At 40.1% G+C, this 19,977-nt stretch overlaps 1 protein-coding gene across 3 annotated transcripts in view; it reads right to left on the bottom strand.

Annotated features, from left to right (window-relative positions):
- The window catches only part of abr (ABR activator of RhoGEF and GTPase), a 490,805-nt gene that overhangs the window by 185,680 nt on the left and 285,148 nt on the right, over positions 1–19,977 (bottom strand). For all 3 annotated transcript variants that reach the window (XM_056236039.1, XM_056236049.1, XM_056236060.1), the window contains 2 exons: positions 12,008–12,129; positions 10,425–10,593 (listed from right to left, as the gene is read on the bottom strand). In XM_056236039.1, the coding sequence (XP_056092014.1) occupies positions 10,425–10,593; positions 12,008–12,129 (291 nt within the window). The remainder of the gene's footprint in view (positions 1–10,424; positions 10,594–12,007; positions 12,130–19,977) is intronic.

Below are 19,977 nucleotides of genomic sequence, written 5' to 3'. Positions count from 1 at the left end.
TTCGTTCCGATCCTTTTACGCGCCCCGAAGCTGATCAGTGAGAAACTTGAAACCGGTGCGGGGCGCGGTGAGAAACTTGTAACCGGTGCGGCGCGCGCGCCCCCGAAGCTCATCTGTGAGAAACTTGAAACTGGTGCGCAGGTGACTCATTAACACTCGCTACTGGCCTCGCCCTGCTTGCCGCTTTGCCTATTTTGTGTTTTCTGTCACAGGAAAAGTAATTGCTGAGATTTTAGGTTCTGAAGGTCTTTTTTTTTTTTTTTTGGGAGGATTTGACTCGCGGGCCGCATCAAACTGTTTTGCGGGCCGGTTACGGCCCGGGGGCCGGACGTTCCCCACCCCTGGTCTATAATAATAGTAATGTAGTTGCATAATAATAGTTATGTAGTTGCATAACTACAGTCCTGTAATTCAGGTAACAGCTGGAAAAAAATGCTTTTTTCAAAAACACTTATCTAAATCTCGAAGATCGGATCGAATCGAATCGAATAATGATAATCGATTCAAGATCTTGAGAATCGGAATCGAATCGATTCTTGAAATTTGAATCGAAACCCAGCCCTATTTTAAAAATAGCCTCGTTACTGCTATTTCATTTCGGCTTGTTTTCATTTCTGCTTGTCATCGTAAAAAAAAAACAAAAAAAAACTATCCAGATAAATCGCGCCATCCGGATAGAGTGCATTTGATTGTGGTTGGATGAGAAGTATAAACATATACCATTCCGGTTTGTACGCGGTGCATTGCACCTGCAACATTGTTGCCATCAGCTATATCAGAGCTCTCAAGTGTCACGCATTGAGCGTCACAGTCACTCATTTCGGTCTTTTGTATTTCTCTCGCGGAAAAGCTGTTTATAATATATTTAATATACTGCAGCACCCAAAATGTCTCTGGCCGCCCCGCTCTCACTATGGAACCGGCAGGAACCAAGCGCGTCTCCCCTGGAGTTCTGCAGTCGAGCCTCCCACTTATCAGCCAATCAAAAAAAAAGAAAGGGGCTAGACAATAGCCAATCAGAAAATAGCACTATTGTATCTGGGTAAGATTTAACGCAACAACCAAAGAAAAAAAAGCATATCCTGGAATTGTTCATGTGATTGTGTCACTCCTGCTGCCTGTATTCAAAACTTGAGAGCCCTGCTATATAATTGAGCATAGTACATACCAGGAAGGTATCAATCAGGATTATGAGTTATTTTTATTTTTTATTTTTTGATTAATCACTTGGATTAATCATTCATTTTGACAGCACTAACGTTTAGTGTATATAGACAAGACAACCATACAAGGGTATTTGTTACTAAGCCTGCCCTGGGTACACCAATTTTCTTGTCCGTTGCCCTCACAGATTCCTGCAGCTAAGCTTATGTACATTTATATTCCAATAAAGGTTATTGATAACATGCCTCTAAAGTTTGACTTTTTGCACCATTACAATACATATAAGCCCCTGTGGCGCGACCTAAGCTTTTGTCCTTTATGCACCCCCCACCCCCCCGGTCCCCGGTCCCCAAACACCACACCACCGCAAATAGAATTTAATTCTGTGGGAAACACTGGTACTGTCCTCGCTTATGAACTCAGTCAGACGGCGCGCCGCGGGAGTGGAAGCGGGATCGTGCGGGATTCTTTATTTCTGTCGATTTTCAGTCTCTTTTTAATGATGATAGGCCTTAAGCATCTGTCAATCATACCCACTTGCTATTTGGGGAATGAACCCAGCGCTATGATTGGTCGAACTCCGCTTATTTCGCTGTTGCTTGATTTGAGGACTGCGCGTGCACAGAAGCGTCACCAGGTTTTTGCGTAGTTTAGAGTGACAAATCGTACCAGCGTACTTTGAGGTCAAAATGCGTATCCGCTACACAAAATGCATACGGGTTGGCAGGTCTGCATTAGTCAAAAGTCTTGTGGACACATATTTAGTATGTGTTTTGTGGTCTTATTTCAGCAACTTTCATTTTTATTTTTTTCAACAACAACCACGCATAAATATTATTCTCTTAAAAATATAAACATGTACATACATGTCGCTCACATATTATGGTAGCCCCGTTTGTGCTATATAGAGTGAATTTACACCTTTGCCATTAAAGGAGAACTCCGGCGCAAAATGAACCTTTGGTCTAATTACACATTGTTACCCAGTCAACCGTAATCTGAGATTTGTTTTCATGATTATCGAATGTAAATAGTTTTATCTCTAAAAACAGTTTAGCCTATAACGCTAGTATAACGCTAGTAAATAGGGCATAGAGTAATGACAAATAAAAATCGCTTGTTAATACCACTAACAAGGCTCAAAATAGCCCCACACTAACATGGTAGCATAATGAGGGTCCCTACCTTCAAACCGAAGCATTGAGAACTTTGTCAGTGTCCAGACAGTTTAATAAGAAGATATTTTATACATACAGTCAACTTCGCGTATAAGGCAGAAGCCATCTTTGAAAAACAGTCTCTACCAGTCGATCTACGAACGCCAATCCAAGCCTACTGTTCGCGCTCACCTTATCACAACTTATAGCTCGTTCACATCTCACCAGCGCACTTGGATCGGCGTTCGTAGATCAACTGGTAGAGACTGTTTTTCAAAGATGGCTTCTGCCTGTATACACGAAGTTGACTGTATGTATAAAATATCTTCTTCTTAAACTGTCTGGACACTGACAAAGTTCTCAATGCTTCGGTTTGAAGGTAGGGACCCTCATTATGCTACCGTGTTAGTGTGGGGCTATTTTGAGCCTTGTTACTGGTATTAACAAGCGATTTTTATTTGTCATTACTCTATGCCCTATATACTAGCGTTATAGCGTTATAGGCTAAACTGTTTTTAGAGATAAAACTATTTACATTCGATAATCATGAAAACAAATCTCAGATAATGGTTGACTAGGTAACAATGTGTAATTAGACCAAAGGTTCATTTTGCGCCGGAGTTCTCCTTTAACATGTTTATAAATAACTGAAAAAAGCACAAATATCAGTGCATGTCAAAACATCCCAAGGGCCCCAAAAACACCTTGGTCCCCAGAGGGTTAAATGTTTTAATAAAAAAAAATGAAATGGTACTTTTAATTATGAAATTTAAACCGCCAGTAGGATGCAGCAAGTCCTAGGTGTGTTTGACTTGAAGCAGCGTATGGCGATTAGAGAGCAGATGGCTCCGTATCCTTTTGAATCGCTCTCGCTGTACTATGATTTCATTTACCAATAGGTCTGCGCAGCACCCCTTCAGGTCAAACACACCCAGGCTGTGTTCGAAATCACCCCTTATATCCTCATTCACTATTCCTTACATTAGTCCACTAATATAGTACACTTGAAGGAGTGAATGAAAATAAGTGAGTGAATTCGGACACTGAGCGTGCCAGAAGGGCTGTAGCTTTTGCATAGTTTGTGCTTGCTGTTTAATAATCATTTGAAAGTTAGCAAACTGGCAGCTCCAGTAGTAATGAAAATATCTCAGTCATGGAAACTATGTATAAACCTTATTAGATGAAAAACCTACACTAAAGGAAAATTATAAATGTTGCCTTGGCAAATATCCTAAACTTTAAGTTAAAGCAATAAAATTACTAACTGGAAATAAGCTAAACCTGAACAAAAACTAAAATAAAAAATACATTTAATTTAAATAATAATATAAAAAATAATATAAGATTACAAAAAAAATAAAAAATAAACCTAAAAAATGAATAATTAAAAATATTAATAAAAACTATATTAGCACATAAATAATACTAAAATAACACTGCTACACATGTAGTGTTGAACATTCAGGATGTCCATAGAAAGGTAGGACATTTTCAGCATAATTTTAAAGAATCATTATGACTCCAAATCCCCCTAATGTCCAACACATTATTTGAAGCTCACTTCAATCTCGGGTGACAAAGACAAAAAAAATTACTTTTGGTAAAACATTTAAACATGAAATGCAACATACTGTATGTTTTGTGGCTCTTAATGAAGAAAAAAAAAAAAGCATAGAAAAAAAATTACTATATGCAACTGGTCTTTCTGATGTGATATATATATATATATATATATGTATGTATATAAAATTATAAAAAATACAATAAAAAATAATAAATTATTACATTTAATTAATACAATTTAATAATCAATTTAAAAGGATTTTATACCTCTATATTATGCTATACCCACATTAGACAAGCGGTTTGGAAAATGGATGGATGGATGATTTAGCTGTGAGCGCCATCTTCTGCCGAGCCGCAGAAATTTATTCGGCGTGACCCTCACAGTGCATTATGGGTATTCTCTAGCCATTGAGTGTACATCGATTGTACACTCATTATTGTGATGCATTATGGGATTGAATGAGTGTCCTCGATAATGTCCACTATGGTTTCGGACACCACTACAAATGGCTGTTCCCTCAAATAGTGTTTAGGGGAGATTTCTTGGGTTTAGGGGAGATTTCTAACACAGCCCTACTCTCTTAAAGTGAGTCGAACCATTTGCTCAGCTGATTCGTTCAAAATGGCTGATTCATTCAGTAACAAACCAAGTGCTTACTGACTGTGCTTATGCATGGGTCATTAAATCACTGAACCGAATCTTTCAGAAATGAAACATCACTGTGCGTTGCTCAGAGACACTTAACTCTTTTGCTGTGGCTTTGTTTGGAACTATTTTCATTGGAGAAATAAAGCAAAAACAGACAGTATTGACAATATTATACCTAACATGTCACTTATTATTAACTTCATTGAAATGTTGTACAAAATCAAAATCACTTTTGCAATCTTGCTGATATTCTGGAAATGCTATCTTATGTTATAAATATAAAAAATAATTAATACTAGGAGCATTTTTGTGTCTGTGAAAGTTTCCATTATGGCCGATGTTATCATCCTCTCAATGCGTGTATGAGCTTTAGTGGAAATTATGTTGTCAGGCTTCCACAGAAAATTAAAGACTCCAGAGCTTCACTGCTCAGCCAAAGTAATGTGCTGATGTTATATTATATCTTGACAATGGTATGGACTATATGACTCTGTGGTGCAGTAATAGCTCTGAAGGAAATCTCAGATGAGAAGATCCGACAATCCCAGAAGTGAGCGCTCTTAGAGGGGAACTCGTTAGATTCTCTAATTGCCAGCTGGCATAAACAAATCCGTTCATACAGTGGAGTCAGCCATGTTACTGAGGCTAAGGCCCCGTTTACACGAGAACGATTCCGGGTGAAAACGTAAAAATATTTTATCGGATGTGCCTTTCGTTTACACGGCAACGGCGTTTTGGGGGCTTAAAAACGCAAAAAAGTGAAACCACCCTCCAAAGTGGAAATCTTAAAAACGCTCCACCGTCGCGTTCCCGTCTAAACGGTAAAAACGCAAATCTGCTCACGGTGGCTCTCGTCGCGTACGCGTTTACGTCACATGCATGCGCCAGTACAGGAAAATAACAACCAACATGTCAGATTATTTCCATACGTCGGACCTTCAAGTTGCCCTAGCAGCTCTGAAAAACATACAAGAGTCTTTTCAGCAGTTGTAAAAAATATTCTAAGATATTGGTGTTGTTGTGTGGCAGTGCTTCACGTTGCCACCTAGCCGCCTGGAGTGCATACTACATCGAATTTCACACACTTTTGCGTCACCATATGCACGCGGATTTCCCAACCATAACGCTCGTCTAAACGCAGAATAAAAAGTGATAACGCAACCCCACTTTTGCGTTTTCTCTTCAGATCGTTTCCGTGTAAACATAGCCTAAGAGTCGGGTGTCACCTTTCCTCTGCATGTGCTGTCCTGTGGTAACCTCACCTGAATAAAGGAAGCGGGCTGTCTAGGATCAATCTAAATGTGAACTGTAGCATCACGGTGACCTGCTTTGGCAAGGCCAAAAATCAGTAAAAAAACACCAAATCCACTTTCTCTCAAAAGGCCCAAAAAACAATGCTTAAGAGAGTCTGACACGACCTTTAGGAAACCACTGATTATATTAGGTTGAGAACTTATTGAACACAGCTGAGTGACGACATGTAAAGATGTTTTATGTTGCCCAGACAACAAATTATAGCAATTGAAGTTAAAATATTTTTATTTATTTTTATACTTTAAAGGTGATTTAAAGGGACAATGTGTACTTTTTTATGTATTTTATTATTTAAAATCAATATTTTTATTCATAAATATGTCCTCAATGGTGTACAAATACCTCTGCCAATTATTTGACTTGATTATTTGCTCGTAAACGAAGAATTTATTATCTTTATAAACATGGGACGGGTAGGTCCACGGAGGCTTCCATGTAGTTCCGCCATCTTGAAAAACCATAATAGCAGAGAGGGACAAAAAGTACTAGGCCAACGCGTTTCCACAGCGCGTTTTCGTTCAGAGCCAGCGTGACGTAACTGAAAGCAGCAGAACCGGAGGAGCAGAGCAGTGAGAGGCGCTTGTCACTGCCCCGGCAAATTTAAAAGGCTGCATTGCAAATCATCGTCGCTAGAAAAGTCCAAAATATATCGTAAAAGGAAACGTGACCAGAGATTACAAAAAACACGAGTTAATGTCGGGATAGCTTTTTCCAGGTGGATAGAGCTAATGCAGGAGAAAGATTTCAAAAGAGACGCTGAAGTTGCCTGCTTTCTTCTCGACAGGTAAGTCAATGTTACAGTCTTAATTACAAGCTTTTTTTTTCATTGTTTGGTTGTGTACTTTATTTTATAGACAGATGAACATTTATAGTTAAAAGTTGATGATGATATCTAACAATGCACGTACTTCAGAAAATATAACGAATAAAGAAGGCATAACTACTTATTACAATAGTTCATGTTTTTCACAGTCAGTAATTCATACTGTAACATTCGTTTGTTCGTTGTGTCAAGATGCTGTTTGTTTGAAATAACAAACCTGTTCACCCGAAGGAACAATCGACGAAGTGCTATTAGAAGACATCCTGTCATAGCTTTTTGGTACATAATGGCTACCGTAGATGCAACGCGCATTTGAAAAAGCGAGGCGCTGGAGAGCACAATTCGTTTGAATGCAAAATACATTTTCACCGCTAGATGGGAGAAATTCCTACACAATGTCCCTTTAAGTAGGTTTGGCTTATCAATTCCTGTGTGCGCATTTAATGTAATATCAAACCATTTTCAAGCGCAAGACGACGCGAAAGAGAACTCAATTCGGCACTCACGCCACATCCAATGTGTGCACACAGAGAGCCTCCTCTCATAGGGCCTGTTTACACCTGGTCACTTCATGCGTTTTTACGGATCAGATAGCTATCTGATTTATCTAAACGAATCCATTTACACCTGGTCACATAAATGCGTTTTCGCAAAACGGATATAAATTCGATCCTCAATTCCCGTGCTATATGCAGATTTAATGGAGTTCACGTCACCGAAAGCAACCAATATGACCTCCATTTTATTGATCATGAGCTAATTTCAAAATCAAAGACCACAATAGGAGACAGCGGCAACATCACTGGTAAGATCATTTCGTTTCTTTACTTTTAATGAAGATGATTGTGAATTAAGCTTCTGTGATTTACTTTCACTTTGATTTGCGATAGTTTGCGCGTTGGCTTGATGAATAGATGCTCAGCTGCGGTGATGCTTGCTGCAGTAGAGCCGTCATATCTGCCTATAACATGACATATAGCCTATAACACGCTCTCATGCATTTATATATTTAGCATTGTTGGAATTTACATATGTGGTTTCAAAAAACAGATGCATTTACACTTGTCAAATGTTCGTCTGGAGACCACCTCCTTATGTGGTTTGAGCAATCGGATTTAAATCCGTCTCAAATGCGTTTAGGAGGGCATTTACACCTGGTCTTTTCACGATCGGATAGCTATCCGATCACAGAAAACGCATGAAGTGGCCAGGTGTAAACAGCCCCATATAGTGTGCGATACTGAATTGCACTTGAACTAATTAATACACACAAAATGAAAAAGAAAAAATTATCTCCCCCAAAAGTGTAAACTATTGGCGCTTTCGCACTGGAGGAATGTTTTCATAGTGTCTAAAACTATTTCCGGAACCCCACCTTTTTTTAGCGTGTTTGTACCGCAGGAACTGGGAACTAGGAATGCCTTTTGGGGGGACTAATTGGCTTCTACTTCAGGGTCTAACCAAGCACAATAGGAACTACCAGTAATGTAAGTGTACGTTGATTGGCTGAACACATGCGAAACACCGGCACCCGCCATTTTTAAAAAGCTGTGTAAACACAGTTTATATCCTATATATTTACTCCACAAATTAACTCTATGAACATGGAAAACAGCGATAGATGGACACACGAAGAAGAGCAGGCACTTCTCAACCTTTATGCTAAGCAGGAAATCCAATGCGACTTTAAAGGGACCAAGAGAAACATGATTTATCTATTTCTGCTTATCGAGCGACATTGGGCAACAACGACACAGCAAACACTACACTCTAAAAAAAATGGTTCTTTAAAAGTTCTTTACACATAGTAACAGTTCTATTTAGAACCGTATCGTCCTGAAGAACCCTTTATATGCTGAAATGGTTCTTTTTGTTAGAGTTTAGGGTTCTTTATTCCCACCTTTTTGTTTTTCAAATCTGTAACTGTCAAAGCCACCTCATTACTGATTTTCTGGAGCTCAGATATATAACTACAGTTACTACACAGACTGTCAACATACTCTCAACATATAAATGATTTCTTTCTTAAAATGTATATAAATTATAACTTTAAAAATTGTAACAATCATTTCCTAACAATCAAGTCCTTTTCTCTTTTTAGTTTAACGGAAAGAGATGTAAGTAAGTGTGAGCAGCTCTGTCCAGTTGATGATACTCATCTTCTCTTCTCCAAAAAGTAAGTAACAGAGATATGGAATTTATGATCCATATTATTAGATTTTTTTAAATTATGACCTTATGCCTAAACATACCAGCTACAAAAAAACATTAAAGCTATCTCATGCTTTTATATCACTTTTTCCTTTTAACATGGTAAACGGCGCATACTGTCCATTTTTGCTAATTTTGGCCTTCATGAACATAATTGTCAATGTAACTCTCAATTGTGTATTTCAGATGCTGTCATGTATCATAACCTCATCATCTGCAGAGAGAAACTGCCACTCAGAAGACACACATAATGAAGGACGTAAAGACATAGGATTGGGTAACACTTTACAATATTTGTTAACATTAGTTAATGCACTGTGAACTAACATGAACAAACAAAGAACAGCTGTATTTTTATTAACTAACGTTAGCAAAGATTAACTAATACAGTAACAAATGTATTGAACATTGTTAGTTCATGTTAGTTAATACATTAACTAATGTTAACAAATACAACCTTTGATTTTAATAATGTATTAGTAAATGTTGGAATTAATATTAACTAAGATTAGTAAATGCTGTAGAAGTATTGTTCATTCTTAGTTCATGTTAACTAAGGTAGTTAACTAATGTTAACTAATTAACCTTATTGTAAAGTGTTACCGAGGATTGTGAAGATATTTCACTGGAACTTGTCTTCATTACATCTATATCGTGTTCAATGTAATAAGATATAATAAGACCAGGCAGTTAGGGTACTAAAAAACAATATTAATAAATAATATATAAAAATACTAGTAATATTAATAATATGAAGATAGTAATATACTAATATTAATGAAAATAAATATTGTTGAAAAGGTTATTTATACCACCATTAAGTTCCTATATAGTACTTTCAAAGCATGGTTCTTTATGGAACCTTATAAAAATTGTTTTACTTAGCACCAAAAAGGGTTCTGCTATTGTTACAAGCCGAAGAACCCTAATTTGGTACTGTTTAGAACCATTTTCCTAAGAGTCAGAGTGTATAATACTTTTTCATATACCGTTTACTTTCTTTATTTAATAGTTCTATCTAATAACGTATTAGACAGGACTGTTAAACAGATTGTTAATTAATGAAGACAGAATGTGTGTGCTGTGTGTTCAGGCTCTAACCTGTTCTCAGCACCATCAAAATAAAAGTCCACTGCCCAGAGTTCTTGACTCTTTGTTTTTTTTTGCATGTGTTATACATAATTGCATGTGTTATACATAATTGCTTTCCACCATTTTCCAGAACTATGTTAATAACACATCTAAATTATAAGGCATTTTTCACTTTAAGCCCTCATCAACAATTACACATTGCCGATTAATGATTATATACAATCTTAATAGTAATTATTAAGAATGATGTGGTTTTCAATTGGTAAAATGTGCTTGTAAAAAATATTTGATCAGAATATCAACTTGCCTAATAATTATGTACTGTTTATGTAAATATATACAGGGTAAATTTCTCACCCTAAGTATAGGCAATGTCTTAACAATCACCACTAATATTTAGCTTAATATTTAGCTTAGTTTTTATCATAAGTCCTCATTTAGATCGTACCTTCTCTTTCTGGATCTCGCTTTTGATGGTGGAGATCTTGATCTTCATTTCCTCGATCTCGTGCTCAGAGAGTGTCTGGACGTGAGGGAGAGAGTCCGTGTCATCCAGAGTCTGGAAGCTCAGATCAGCCAGAGGGATGTACCATTTACACTCATACTGCTGATGTCTCCTGACAAACACACAAAGAGAGAAACATACTTAAATGTCAAATAAAAGCATGATTTATTATGTTATTTTTTATTGCTTTAATTTTTATAAATAAGCACACTAAATTAAATTGACAACCTAAATATATATTAAGTATATCATTTGAGTGTATTAAGTGTATAATTCGTTCCTGCTTGCAAACACATGCTTCATGATATAATTTTCTTCCTGGCTCTGTTGAGACTAATGTAAGCTATTAATCTAAGCACTCACTATGGAGAATATACAGTACACACACGTACGCTTCAGGAATCAAAATGTGTTTCCACAGCAGAAATGCTTCATAATGCACTCTTATTGTGAGATGATTGTGATGCCCAGCATGGCTCTGCAGCAGAATATAATCTGTTCACCATCATGCTTAACAACCAATTAAAATCATCTCCTGATTAATTCAGTCTGAAAAACAAGCTGAATTCTTTACAGTCTCTGCCAGTGCTGAGAACGAAACCCATAACTGAATGTCCCATAATGCAGAGCATATGAGGCATATGAAAGTAGATTATGGCTGCGTCTGAAACTTAAAAATGCTGCCCTCGGAGGATGCATTCCCAGGTTAATTCCAAATTAATGTTAGCTTCACTTCCTGTATCCTGAGATACCTTCATCTGATCGGTTTTTGAAGGTAGCATAGATGTATCCTTCACTGCCTATGATATTCCACAATCCTGTGTGATCCATTCCATGACAGTTGAGCTAAAAAAAAAATATATGACATCTGAAAGTTGTGGTTGGTGGTCAGTTTGTGTGTAAATGTACATTTATATTCGCTTAGTCACAAATCTTGCTCTATTTTGTTGTAGATCATTAAACCGTTACGCTGTCTCAGAAGCTTGTTCGAAATCAGTTGCATGAGGTATCTTCATGTGCACACAGCCTGTAGTGTGTGTGTGTGTGTGTGTGTGTGTGTGTGTGTGTGTGTGTGTGTTACGTATGCCTGTTATTCTGGGAAGACTGTAGCTGCATGAGGGTAACAACAGCTATCAATCAATATTACGATGTCTTTGACATCGTGACCATGACAACAACAGAGTGACAAATGATATTGCACCTTTGTAAATCAACACTTAATCTACAAGCACCAAACACACAACCGCCTGCAGTGTGATGTATGCATGTAGTGGTCATACATAACTGAAAGAGAAAGTGAGTTTGTGTAAACTGTAAAAAATCTGTTTCAAAGTTGTAAATAAATCAAAGATTATTGGAGTACATTTTGCAATAAAATACTATTTTAGTATTTCTACTTCAAAATGTTGTTTTATTCAATGTGCTACTTGCCATTTCTTTATAATTATCTAGTGAAATTTATGAGCATTTTTTAATGGAAAATTCTAAGTGAATCCTCCACCAATTTGAACTGTCCATGTTCATACCCAACTGCTGTCTTTTTCATCTTGGCACAAAGCAGAAGGTCTGTGAAGAGGAAGACATGACGGAGTTTACGTGTCCCCTCCGACACCTCCACCAGGAAGCCATCCTTCACCAGCTGACGAGCCTGTGATATTTAAGAAATGAATCATGTTAATACTACACACACAATTAATCCAGTGGCAGTAATCTTTTTGACACTTGAACATAGTAGGTTGCGGTATTGCACCTTTTTATATGCTTTCATACAGTTATGATTTCTCTCTTTCCGCCTCCCTACATTTGCGTTTTGAGTGTTTTATTGGTTAGGGGTACGTTTCCTACAAGCATTGTTGGCAGACATGGCTGACTATGGTCACAAGTAGTTCAACGAATCAGTGTTTATACAAAACAGTTCCAACAAATAGTCGCAAATAGCATTACAAGTTGTATGAGTTGAACTACAGCTCTTAACCTGTGGTTATAAGAACAGTTTCCTGTTAGAATGACATGTGGACTTAAATAGATCATTCTCTTGAGCAAATAGCAAGAACTGCCTTAATTCTTCGTGGCATAGTTTCAACAAGGTGAAAATTCATCAGAGATTTTGGTCTTTATTTGACATGATAGCATCAAGCAGTTGCTGAAGATTTGACGGCTGCACATCCATGATGCGAATCTCCCGTTCTACCACATCCCAAAGGTGCTCTATTGGATTGAAATTTGGTGACTGTGGAGGCCATTTGAGTAAAGTGAAAGCAGTTTGAAATGACTGGAGCTTTGTGACATGGCTCATTATTGTGCTTATAAAGGGATGGACATAGTCAACAACAATACTCAGGTAGGCTGTGGCATTTAAATAATGGTTAATTGGTACCAAGGGGCCCAAAGTGTGCCAAGAAAATATCCCCCACACCATTACACCAACAACAGCAGCCAGAACCATTCATACAAGGCAGGATGGATCCATGTTTTCATGTTGTTTATGCCAAATTCTGACCATACCATCTGAATGTTGCACGAAAAAAATCAAGACTCATCAGAACAGGCAACGTTTTGGTGAGCTTGTGTGAATTGTAGCCTCAGTTTCCTGTTCTTTACTGACAGGAGTAGTCAGTAAAGTACCCGATGTGTCTTCTGCTGCTGTAGCCCATCTGTGTCAAAGTTATATGTTGTGTATTCAGAGATGTTTTTATGCATACCTCTGATGTACAGAGTGGCTATTTGAGTTACTGTTGCCTTTCTATCAGCTCAAACCAGTCTGGCTATTCACTTCTGACCTCTGGCATCAACAACAAGGTATGTTCACCCACAGAACTACCGCTCACTATTTTCGCTTTTTCGGAAAATTCTATGTAAACCCTAGAAATGTTTGTGCGTGAAAATCCCAGTAGATAAGCAGTTTCTGAAACACTCAGACCAGCCCGTCTGGCACCAACAACCATGCCACAAATGACATAATGAATAACAAATTTATTCAGTAGAAAAGTTTAGCACTTTAAAAGGAAAGACAGTCATCTTGTCTTGTTGTTTATGCATATATCCTTTTCATTTGGGGGTCAATCATTTATTATTTTGTCATTGTTTAATTATCTTTAGAGATTGTGTTAAAGGACTCCAACCCTGTCATACTGTCCCAGCATAGCTATTCTTGTGTTTCTGGCACAGCACTGTGTAACCACACTACTGTACCAGACAGCACATTATCTGCTTAGCTGGCACAAACCCAGAACAATGGTAAGTTTAAGTGAATTTTGAGAAGAATGAGATAAATGATTAATGGTTACCCTGTGTTTTCCAATGATGTTCCTTGACACACATAAACAGTACATGTTTTAAATTTAACTCGTAAGCTGCTTACTAGACCAAGACCTAAAATGGTCGAGTTAGATAAGTGAGATATCCAAGACACTGTACTGTTGGTATGTCTCTAGGAAAAGGGTTGGCTAACACTGGCTCATCCTAATATACCAACTTGGTATTCCTAGTCAGTCCAGCAAAGTCCTGTCAGTGGGATGGTGGTTTTATCTGCATGACCCTAACGAGAATAAAGTTGCTGGTGGCTTAAGTTGCGCACTGCAATTAGTTACAAATTTAATGTAGTATAATAATATGAGATTTTTCACCATGTGGACAAAGAGATAGTTCACCAGTAAAATTCTGTCATTTATTGACCCTCATATTGTTCCAAACCTGTATATCTGACTTCTGTGGAACGCAATAGGAGATGTTAGGCAGAATGACAGGCTCAGTGACTAGTCACTTTCATTACATATTTTTTTCATACAATAAAGAAAATTAGTCTTTCTGTCTAACATCTCCTTTTAAACGAGTCTGGAATGACATGAGGGTTATTACATTCATTAAATTACATTAATGTTTGGGTGACCTATGCCTTTAACTGGCAGGGAGACATTTTTGAGGTAAAAAAATAAATAAATAAATAAAACAAAAACTTTCTTTTGATACTACTTTTCATTTAAGCAGTACCCTGTACCTGAGCTGCCTAACCTGTGTGTAAGGATTTTCCCAGTGCTACATCCCCTTTAGTCACCACGATGGGGCTCCTGTGAGGATTAATTGGTGGATTCTGCCTAGTTCTTTCATACTAATAATCTGCAGCATTACTCCCCATCAAGATGCCCAACCACCTCTACCTCTGCCACTATGGTTACATACTGGACCTATATGTGTGCTAGTTTGTCCATAGAAAATACGGACAACAATAAATTAGGTTGTTGGCAGTAACTCTCTCACAAGCTCACAAGATCAAGCATGTTGTGTATGCACAGGATGACATGATGATTCAAAACATCGAAATTATATAAACCAATCCCAGAATTAAAACTTGAGGAACTGTCACACAACGAGACGACTGATCTGATGTCTTTATTATCGATCAGTGAACTGAATGCATCTTTACTCCGAAGCTATTTAAATATTGAACTTATTACAAACACGTTGTTTTAATATACTAAAATGCTATGCTATTAAAGTTAATAATATAACATATAGTCCATGAGCCAGGGGGGTTGATCGGTATCATCGGGGGGACAAATACTATCATTGTTTTTTGGCAAGGTATACACCCCTAGTATTAGAAAAATCATGATAGCAGTGCAGGGGTGGTAGCGAAATTACTTTTTCCAGCTCATGAAGTTACTAACCTCCTAAAATAAATTCCGTTTTTGAAATCTGGTGTATATCTGGTTTAGGCTCATGCTAGGGATATTGTCAATATTCTATAATATGGTGCTTGGTATCGTTGGAAAGGGGACCTTTTAGGCTTTCATTTAAGCCCAGTACTAAATCTGTCTGACAAACACAGAGGTCACATGACTTATTTAAACCAGAAATAACACACATTTTTTCACAATTTCCGCCTAAACTGTATGCTTTCTTTTATCCCTGTGGCATGAAAGAACACCAGGGACACAAAACTCAACAACGTCAATACTCAAGGCACTCTGATGACTCAGAAAATGTATAATATACCCATACTATTTATTTGTGAGAGCCTTAAATTAGACTTGTGCAGCCAGCACAGGTCTTCAAAATAGAATAGAGCCAATAGAATGGACAAATAGAATACCCTATTAGTCCAGGGCCAAATGGCCTATTTATTCATGTATAGTTGTAATAAAAAGTAATTGTTTCAATAGTGTTGTCAACATAACACTTGTAAGTGGTTTAACAAAATGTTTCTATCATGTATTTTGATATTCACCCACTTTCAGTTAGAATGTCAGAAAGTAGCTCATGCACGGAATGTTGATGGATTTTGACAGTTTGACAAGGTTTTGTCAGTTTTGTGAAAAGATTGTTGGTTCAGTAGACTGGTTATAACAACACTACCAACTATACCATCTTCAATCAACTTCCATTGAGTTCCAGGGGTATTAAATGTAAGTACAAAATACTTTTTCTCTTGTGCTTGTGAATTGGTGGGGAATAGTAGCTAATGTAAGCTTGATATTCTACATATTGCCATGCTACTCAGTGCGGTCTCAGGAAGGAAGGTTCTCAGGAAGGTCCCCGGGTACCCATTGAGGGGCCACACGTGGAGAGCCCATAAATCGGGTCGTGGAAGCCATATCGTCCCCTCCGCCTGCGTGATGAGGTCTTTTCTCAACGGAATCGGCCAGGGGACTTTGTCCACCATCTGAACCAGCTCCGGAAACCACGGTCTGGATTTCCAGAGGGGGGCCACCAGGAGGACTGGGCATCCGCTCTCTCTGACCCGCACGATAACCTGGGGTATCACTGAGACAGGGGGAAATGCATAAAGGGGGCGGTTGGGCCAACGCATCCCTGCTTTTCGAGAAGAACACTGTGCAATGAATGTTGTTCTTCGAGGCAAAGAGGTCGACTTCGGCCTTGCCAAACACTTTCCATATCAGGTGCGCCATCTGAGGATTCAGGGACCACTCGCCTAGGGGAGTGTTGCCCCGTGACAGCATATCCGCACCCGTGTTGAGGATGCCTGGGATATGTGCTGCTCTCAGGGAGCTCAGATTGGTTTGTGCCCAAATAAGGAGATCTCTCACCAGGGCACACAGGCTGCCCGACCTAACGCCGCCCTGGCGATTTATGTAAGACACCACAGATGTATTGTCCGTCCGGACTAACACCTGGTGTCCCCTGATGTTTGGCAGAAAAGCTTTGAGGGCCAGACAAACTGCTTTCATTTCTAGGCAGTTGATGTGTAAGCTCTGCTCCGTGCTCGACCAGAGGCCGGAGACAGGCTTGCCCTCGTGTAACGCTCCCCAACCTTGGTTGGATGCGTCTGTGAAAACCACCTTCCAAGTGGAAATCGCACTCAAACTCACGCCCTTGAGATATCAGTCTTGAGCCAGCCAGGGAATCAGTGTCCGAAGACAACCGTGATTCACCGTGACTAATAGGCTGCCTGACCGCCACAAGCGGGCTAGCATACGGTGCTTGAGCCAGTGTTGAAGGCGAATCTCAAGAATGGCCTGTGATGGGGGGCTATCTGAATGTGAAAGTAAGCGTCTTTTAGATCCACAGTAAAAAACCAATCCCCCGGGCGAATTTGCGCGAGAATTTGTTTTATGGTCAACATTTTGAATGGCCGTCTCATGAGAGCTCTGTTCAAATGTCTCAGATCTAAAATGGGTCTGATACCGCCGTCTTTTTTCGGAACTAGAAAATAGCGGCTGTAAAAACCCGAATGCTGTAGCGCGGGGGGGGCAGGCTCTATTGCCCCTTTTGCTATCAGATTGTGTATTTTGGAGCAAAGCACGTGACCCACGTTGCTTCTCACCGAAGTCTCTATAACCGCCTGAAACGTTGGGGGTCTGCGAGCGAATTGGATTGAGTAGCCTCGCTTTATTGTGTTTATAACCCAACTCGACACACCGGGTATGGCTTGCCAGGCCAGGGCATGTGTGGCTAGGGTTTGACACATGTTTTGGGACAGGCCGCCTAACACAGGGGGACCTGATACCCTTATATTGTGATTTGTGCACATATTGAGTGTTGGACTGAATGAAGGCGCCTAATGAAGGGGGACCGTGAACCCGTGCTTGAAACATACTCTTTTTGTGCTTTATTTGGGTCGCCGTGAAAACGGTGTTTGTTTGCAAAGGCGCGCGCAGTGCAGCGGGCCTGTTTACAGTAGTAAAATTCCCAGCCGCCTGAACTAAACAGGGAGCTGTGAGAAGTTTTTTGGGCCTCTTGAAGCGCGAGACACGAGCCCTCCCTTTTCCCCCCCGATGCTAGGAGGAAGCCGGAGGCCTGAGATCCGACATGCCGCTGGGACGAGGACCCTGGCGCCGGGGCTAGAGCTAGAACGCTTGAGGAGGAAGTGTTGCATCGCCTGGGATGACCTCTGAGCTTCAGTGAACCTCTCGGAGAAGCCCTTCACCGCCGGGCCGAAGAGTCCTGAACTGGAAACCGGTAGGGCTGTCAACTTTAGTCGTTTAGTCGACTAATCGGTCGATGCGGTCTTGGTCGACTGACATTCTTATTGGTCGACCAGTTGCATTTTTATTTTATTTTTACCAATAGAAAGAAATTTTCAATGATTTACTCCTTGATATTTATTCCTTTATAAGCAGTTATATATTACTGTATTCTAAATATAATTAGCCTATGGTTTATCCCCAACTTTAAATGCTTTAATTTAGGCTATTTTGTAACAGCGCCACAGTTTAGCGCACACACATAGAACACTCGGTTCGCACCTGTGGCTGGCTGCGCTGCTGCTTCGTGCTCAGTAAGGGATATTAGGTAGTTTAGCTGTATTCATTCAGTTAGAACGCTACTTGTTTCAGTTTATATGTTTTTATACACTATATGTTTTTATCTCGATGCGGCGTGGACGCACTTGGAAAAAAAAGAGCACGTCGCACCGTGCGCCGTACATTTGAAATCGAACTTGAGCACGCAAAAGACGTGAGCAGGCCCTTTAACGGCTTTATCATGCTGACTCAATAGATTGTGTTTTCTTGATATGTTTATGTTTTTATTTGTACACTTGACGCATTTGAAAATAGCCTAAATAATGTAACAAAACGAAAATAAACCTATATGCGGTCCTACAATACAGCCTATTATTATTAGAATTGTTTTTTAGGCTCTTTGGGTTTTTTTGTTTGTTTTTTTTAAAACTCCTAGATCGGCTGGACAAAAGTTAACCCATAGCTTTGAAAGTAAAGAAGAATATACAGCCTGTATAAACGAGAGCTTTTGTTAGGATTTGTCATTGTGGCAGATAGCAGTTAGATTTTTTGTAGCGTGTGGTGTGGTCAGGTGCGAGATTATGACTGTCACAGTGTCACTATAGACCTAGGACAGTGCTCCTCACTTTTTGCAGTTAAAAAAAATCACTTAATTTTCAAAGAATTGTATTATTATTATAGTTTTATGTATTTTTGATGTTTTTTCATTGTTGTTTTATAAATGCTCTATGACAATTGTTAAAAAATGTTCAATCAAAACATTGCGTCTTTTTTTTTTTTTTTTTTTTTTTTTCGACTAATCGTTGCGCAGAACAAGACTTTGGTCGACTAAGGATTTCTTTGGTTGACTGCAGCCCTAGAAACCGGGGCGTCGAGGAACACCGTTCTATCCGCCTCCTTGATGTTCGTGAGCGTGAGCCACAGGTGGCGCTCGAGCACGACCATGTTCGCCATACTCCTCCCGATGGCTTGCGCCGTAGCTTTGGTAGCCCGCAAAGCAAGGTCCGTGGCGCTCCTCAGGTTCCGGAGGAGACTCGGGTTCCGGGCCAGTCTCATCCATAGATTGTAGAAGCTTGGCCTGGTAGACCTGCAACACCGCCATCGTGTGCAGGGCCGAAGCAGCTTGGCCGGAGGCGGCAAAAGCGCGTCCAGCGAGAGCTGAGGTGTATCTGCAAGGCTTCACAGGATGCACTGCCTTAGTTCTCCAACTAGCCGCGTTGCTTGGGCAGAGATGAGCAGCCGCGGCCTCCTCGAGGGGCGGCAAAGACTCATAGCCCTTCTCTGCCACGCCGTCCACGGAGGAGAGCGTTGCGGAGACAGAAGATCCTGTGCGTGCAGACTAGGGAGCGCGCCACATCTTCGACAGTTCCTGATGGACCTCGGAGAAGAACGGAGCAGGCCTGTGACGAGGGGCCTGCTGGCGCCCCGGCAGAAACCCGCCGTCGAGCCGACTCCGAGAAGGCTCCTCGGGCGCGGCCCACTCGAGCCCGAGGTCCGCGACGGCCTTTGTCAGGATCTGAAGCATTTCAGCGTCGGAGTTAGTCCCGGTGGCTGAGGCGCTGGCGCCAGACTGAGAAGAGATGGCGAGGTCCACAGAGCCCGACAGAGCCCGACCAATCCTCCTCAGAAGCAGTGATAGAAAGGCTGTTGTTGCGGTCGTCAACCGATCCGCCGAAAGAAACCAGGCCCACCACATGGCGGGGGGCGGGGGGCGCTGGTCTCCCTTGAACAGAACTGGGGATGGCATCGGTGTAGGAGAAAACGAGGCACGCGGGGACGTGGCCGGCGTGGGC

The sequence above is a fragment of the Rhinichthys klamathensis genome, unplaced genomic scaffold (genome assembly GCF_029890125.1).
Source record: "Rhinichthys klamathensis goyatoka isolate OS25496 unplaced genomic scaffold, OSU_Roscu_1.1 h1tg000019l_1, whole genome shotgun sequence".
Lineage (NCBI taxonomy): Eukaryota > Metazoa > Chordata > Actinopteri > Cypriniformes > Leuciscidae > Rhinichthys > Rhinichthys klamathensis.
Note: the sequence above shows the minus strand (reverse complement) of the source record. Positions and strands in the feature narration are given on the sequence as shown.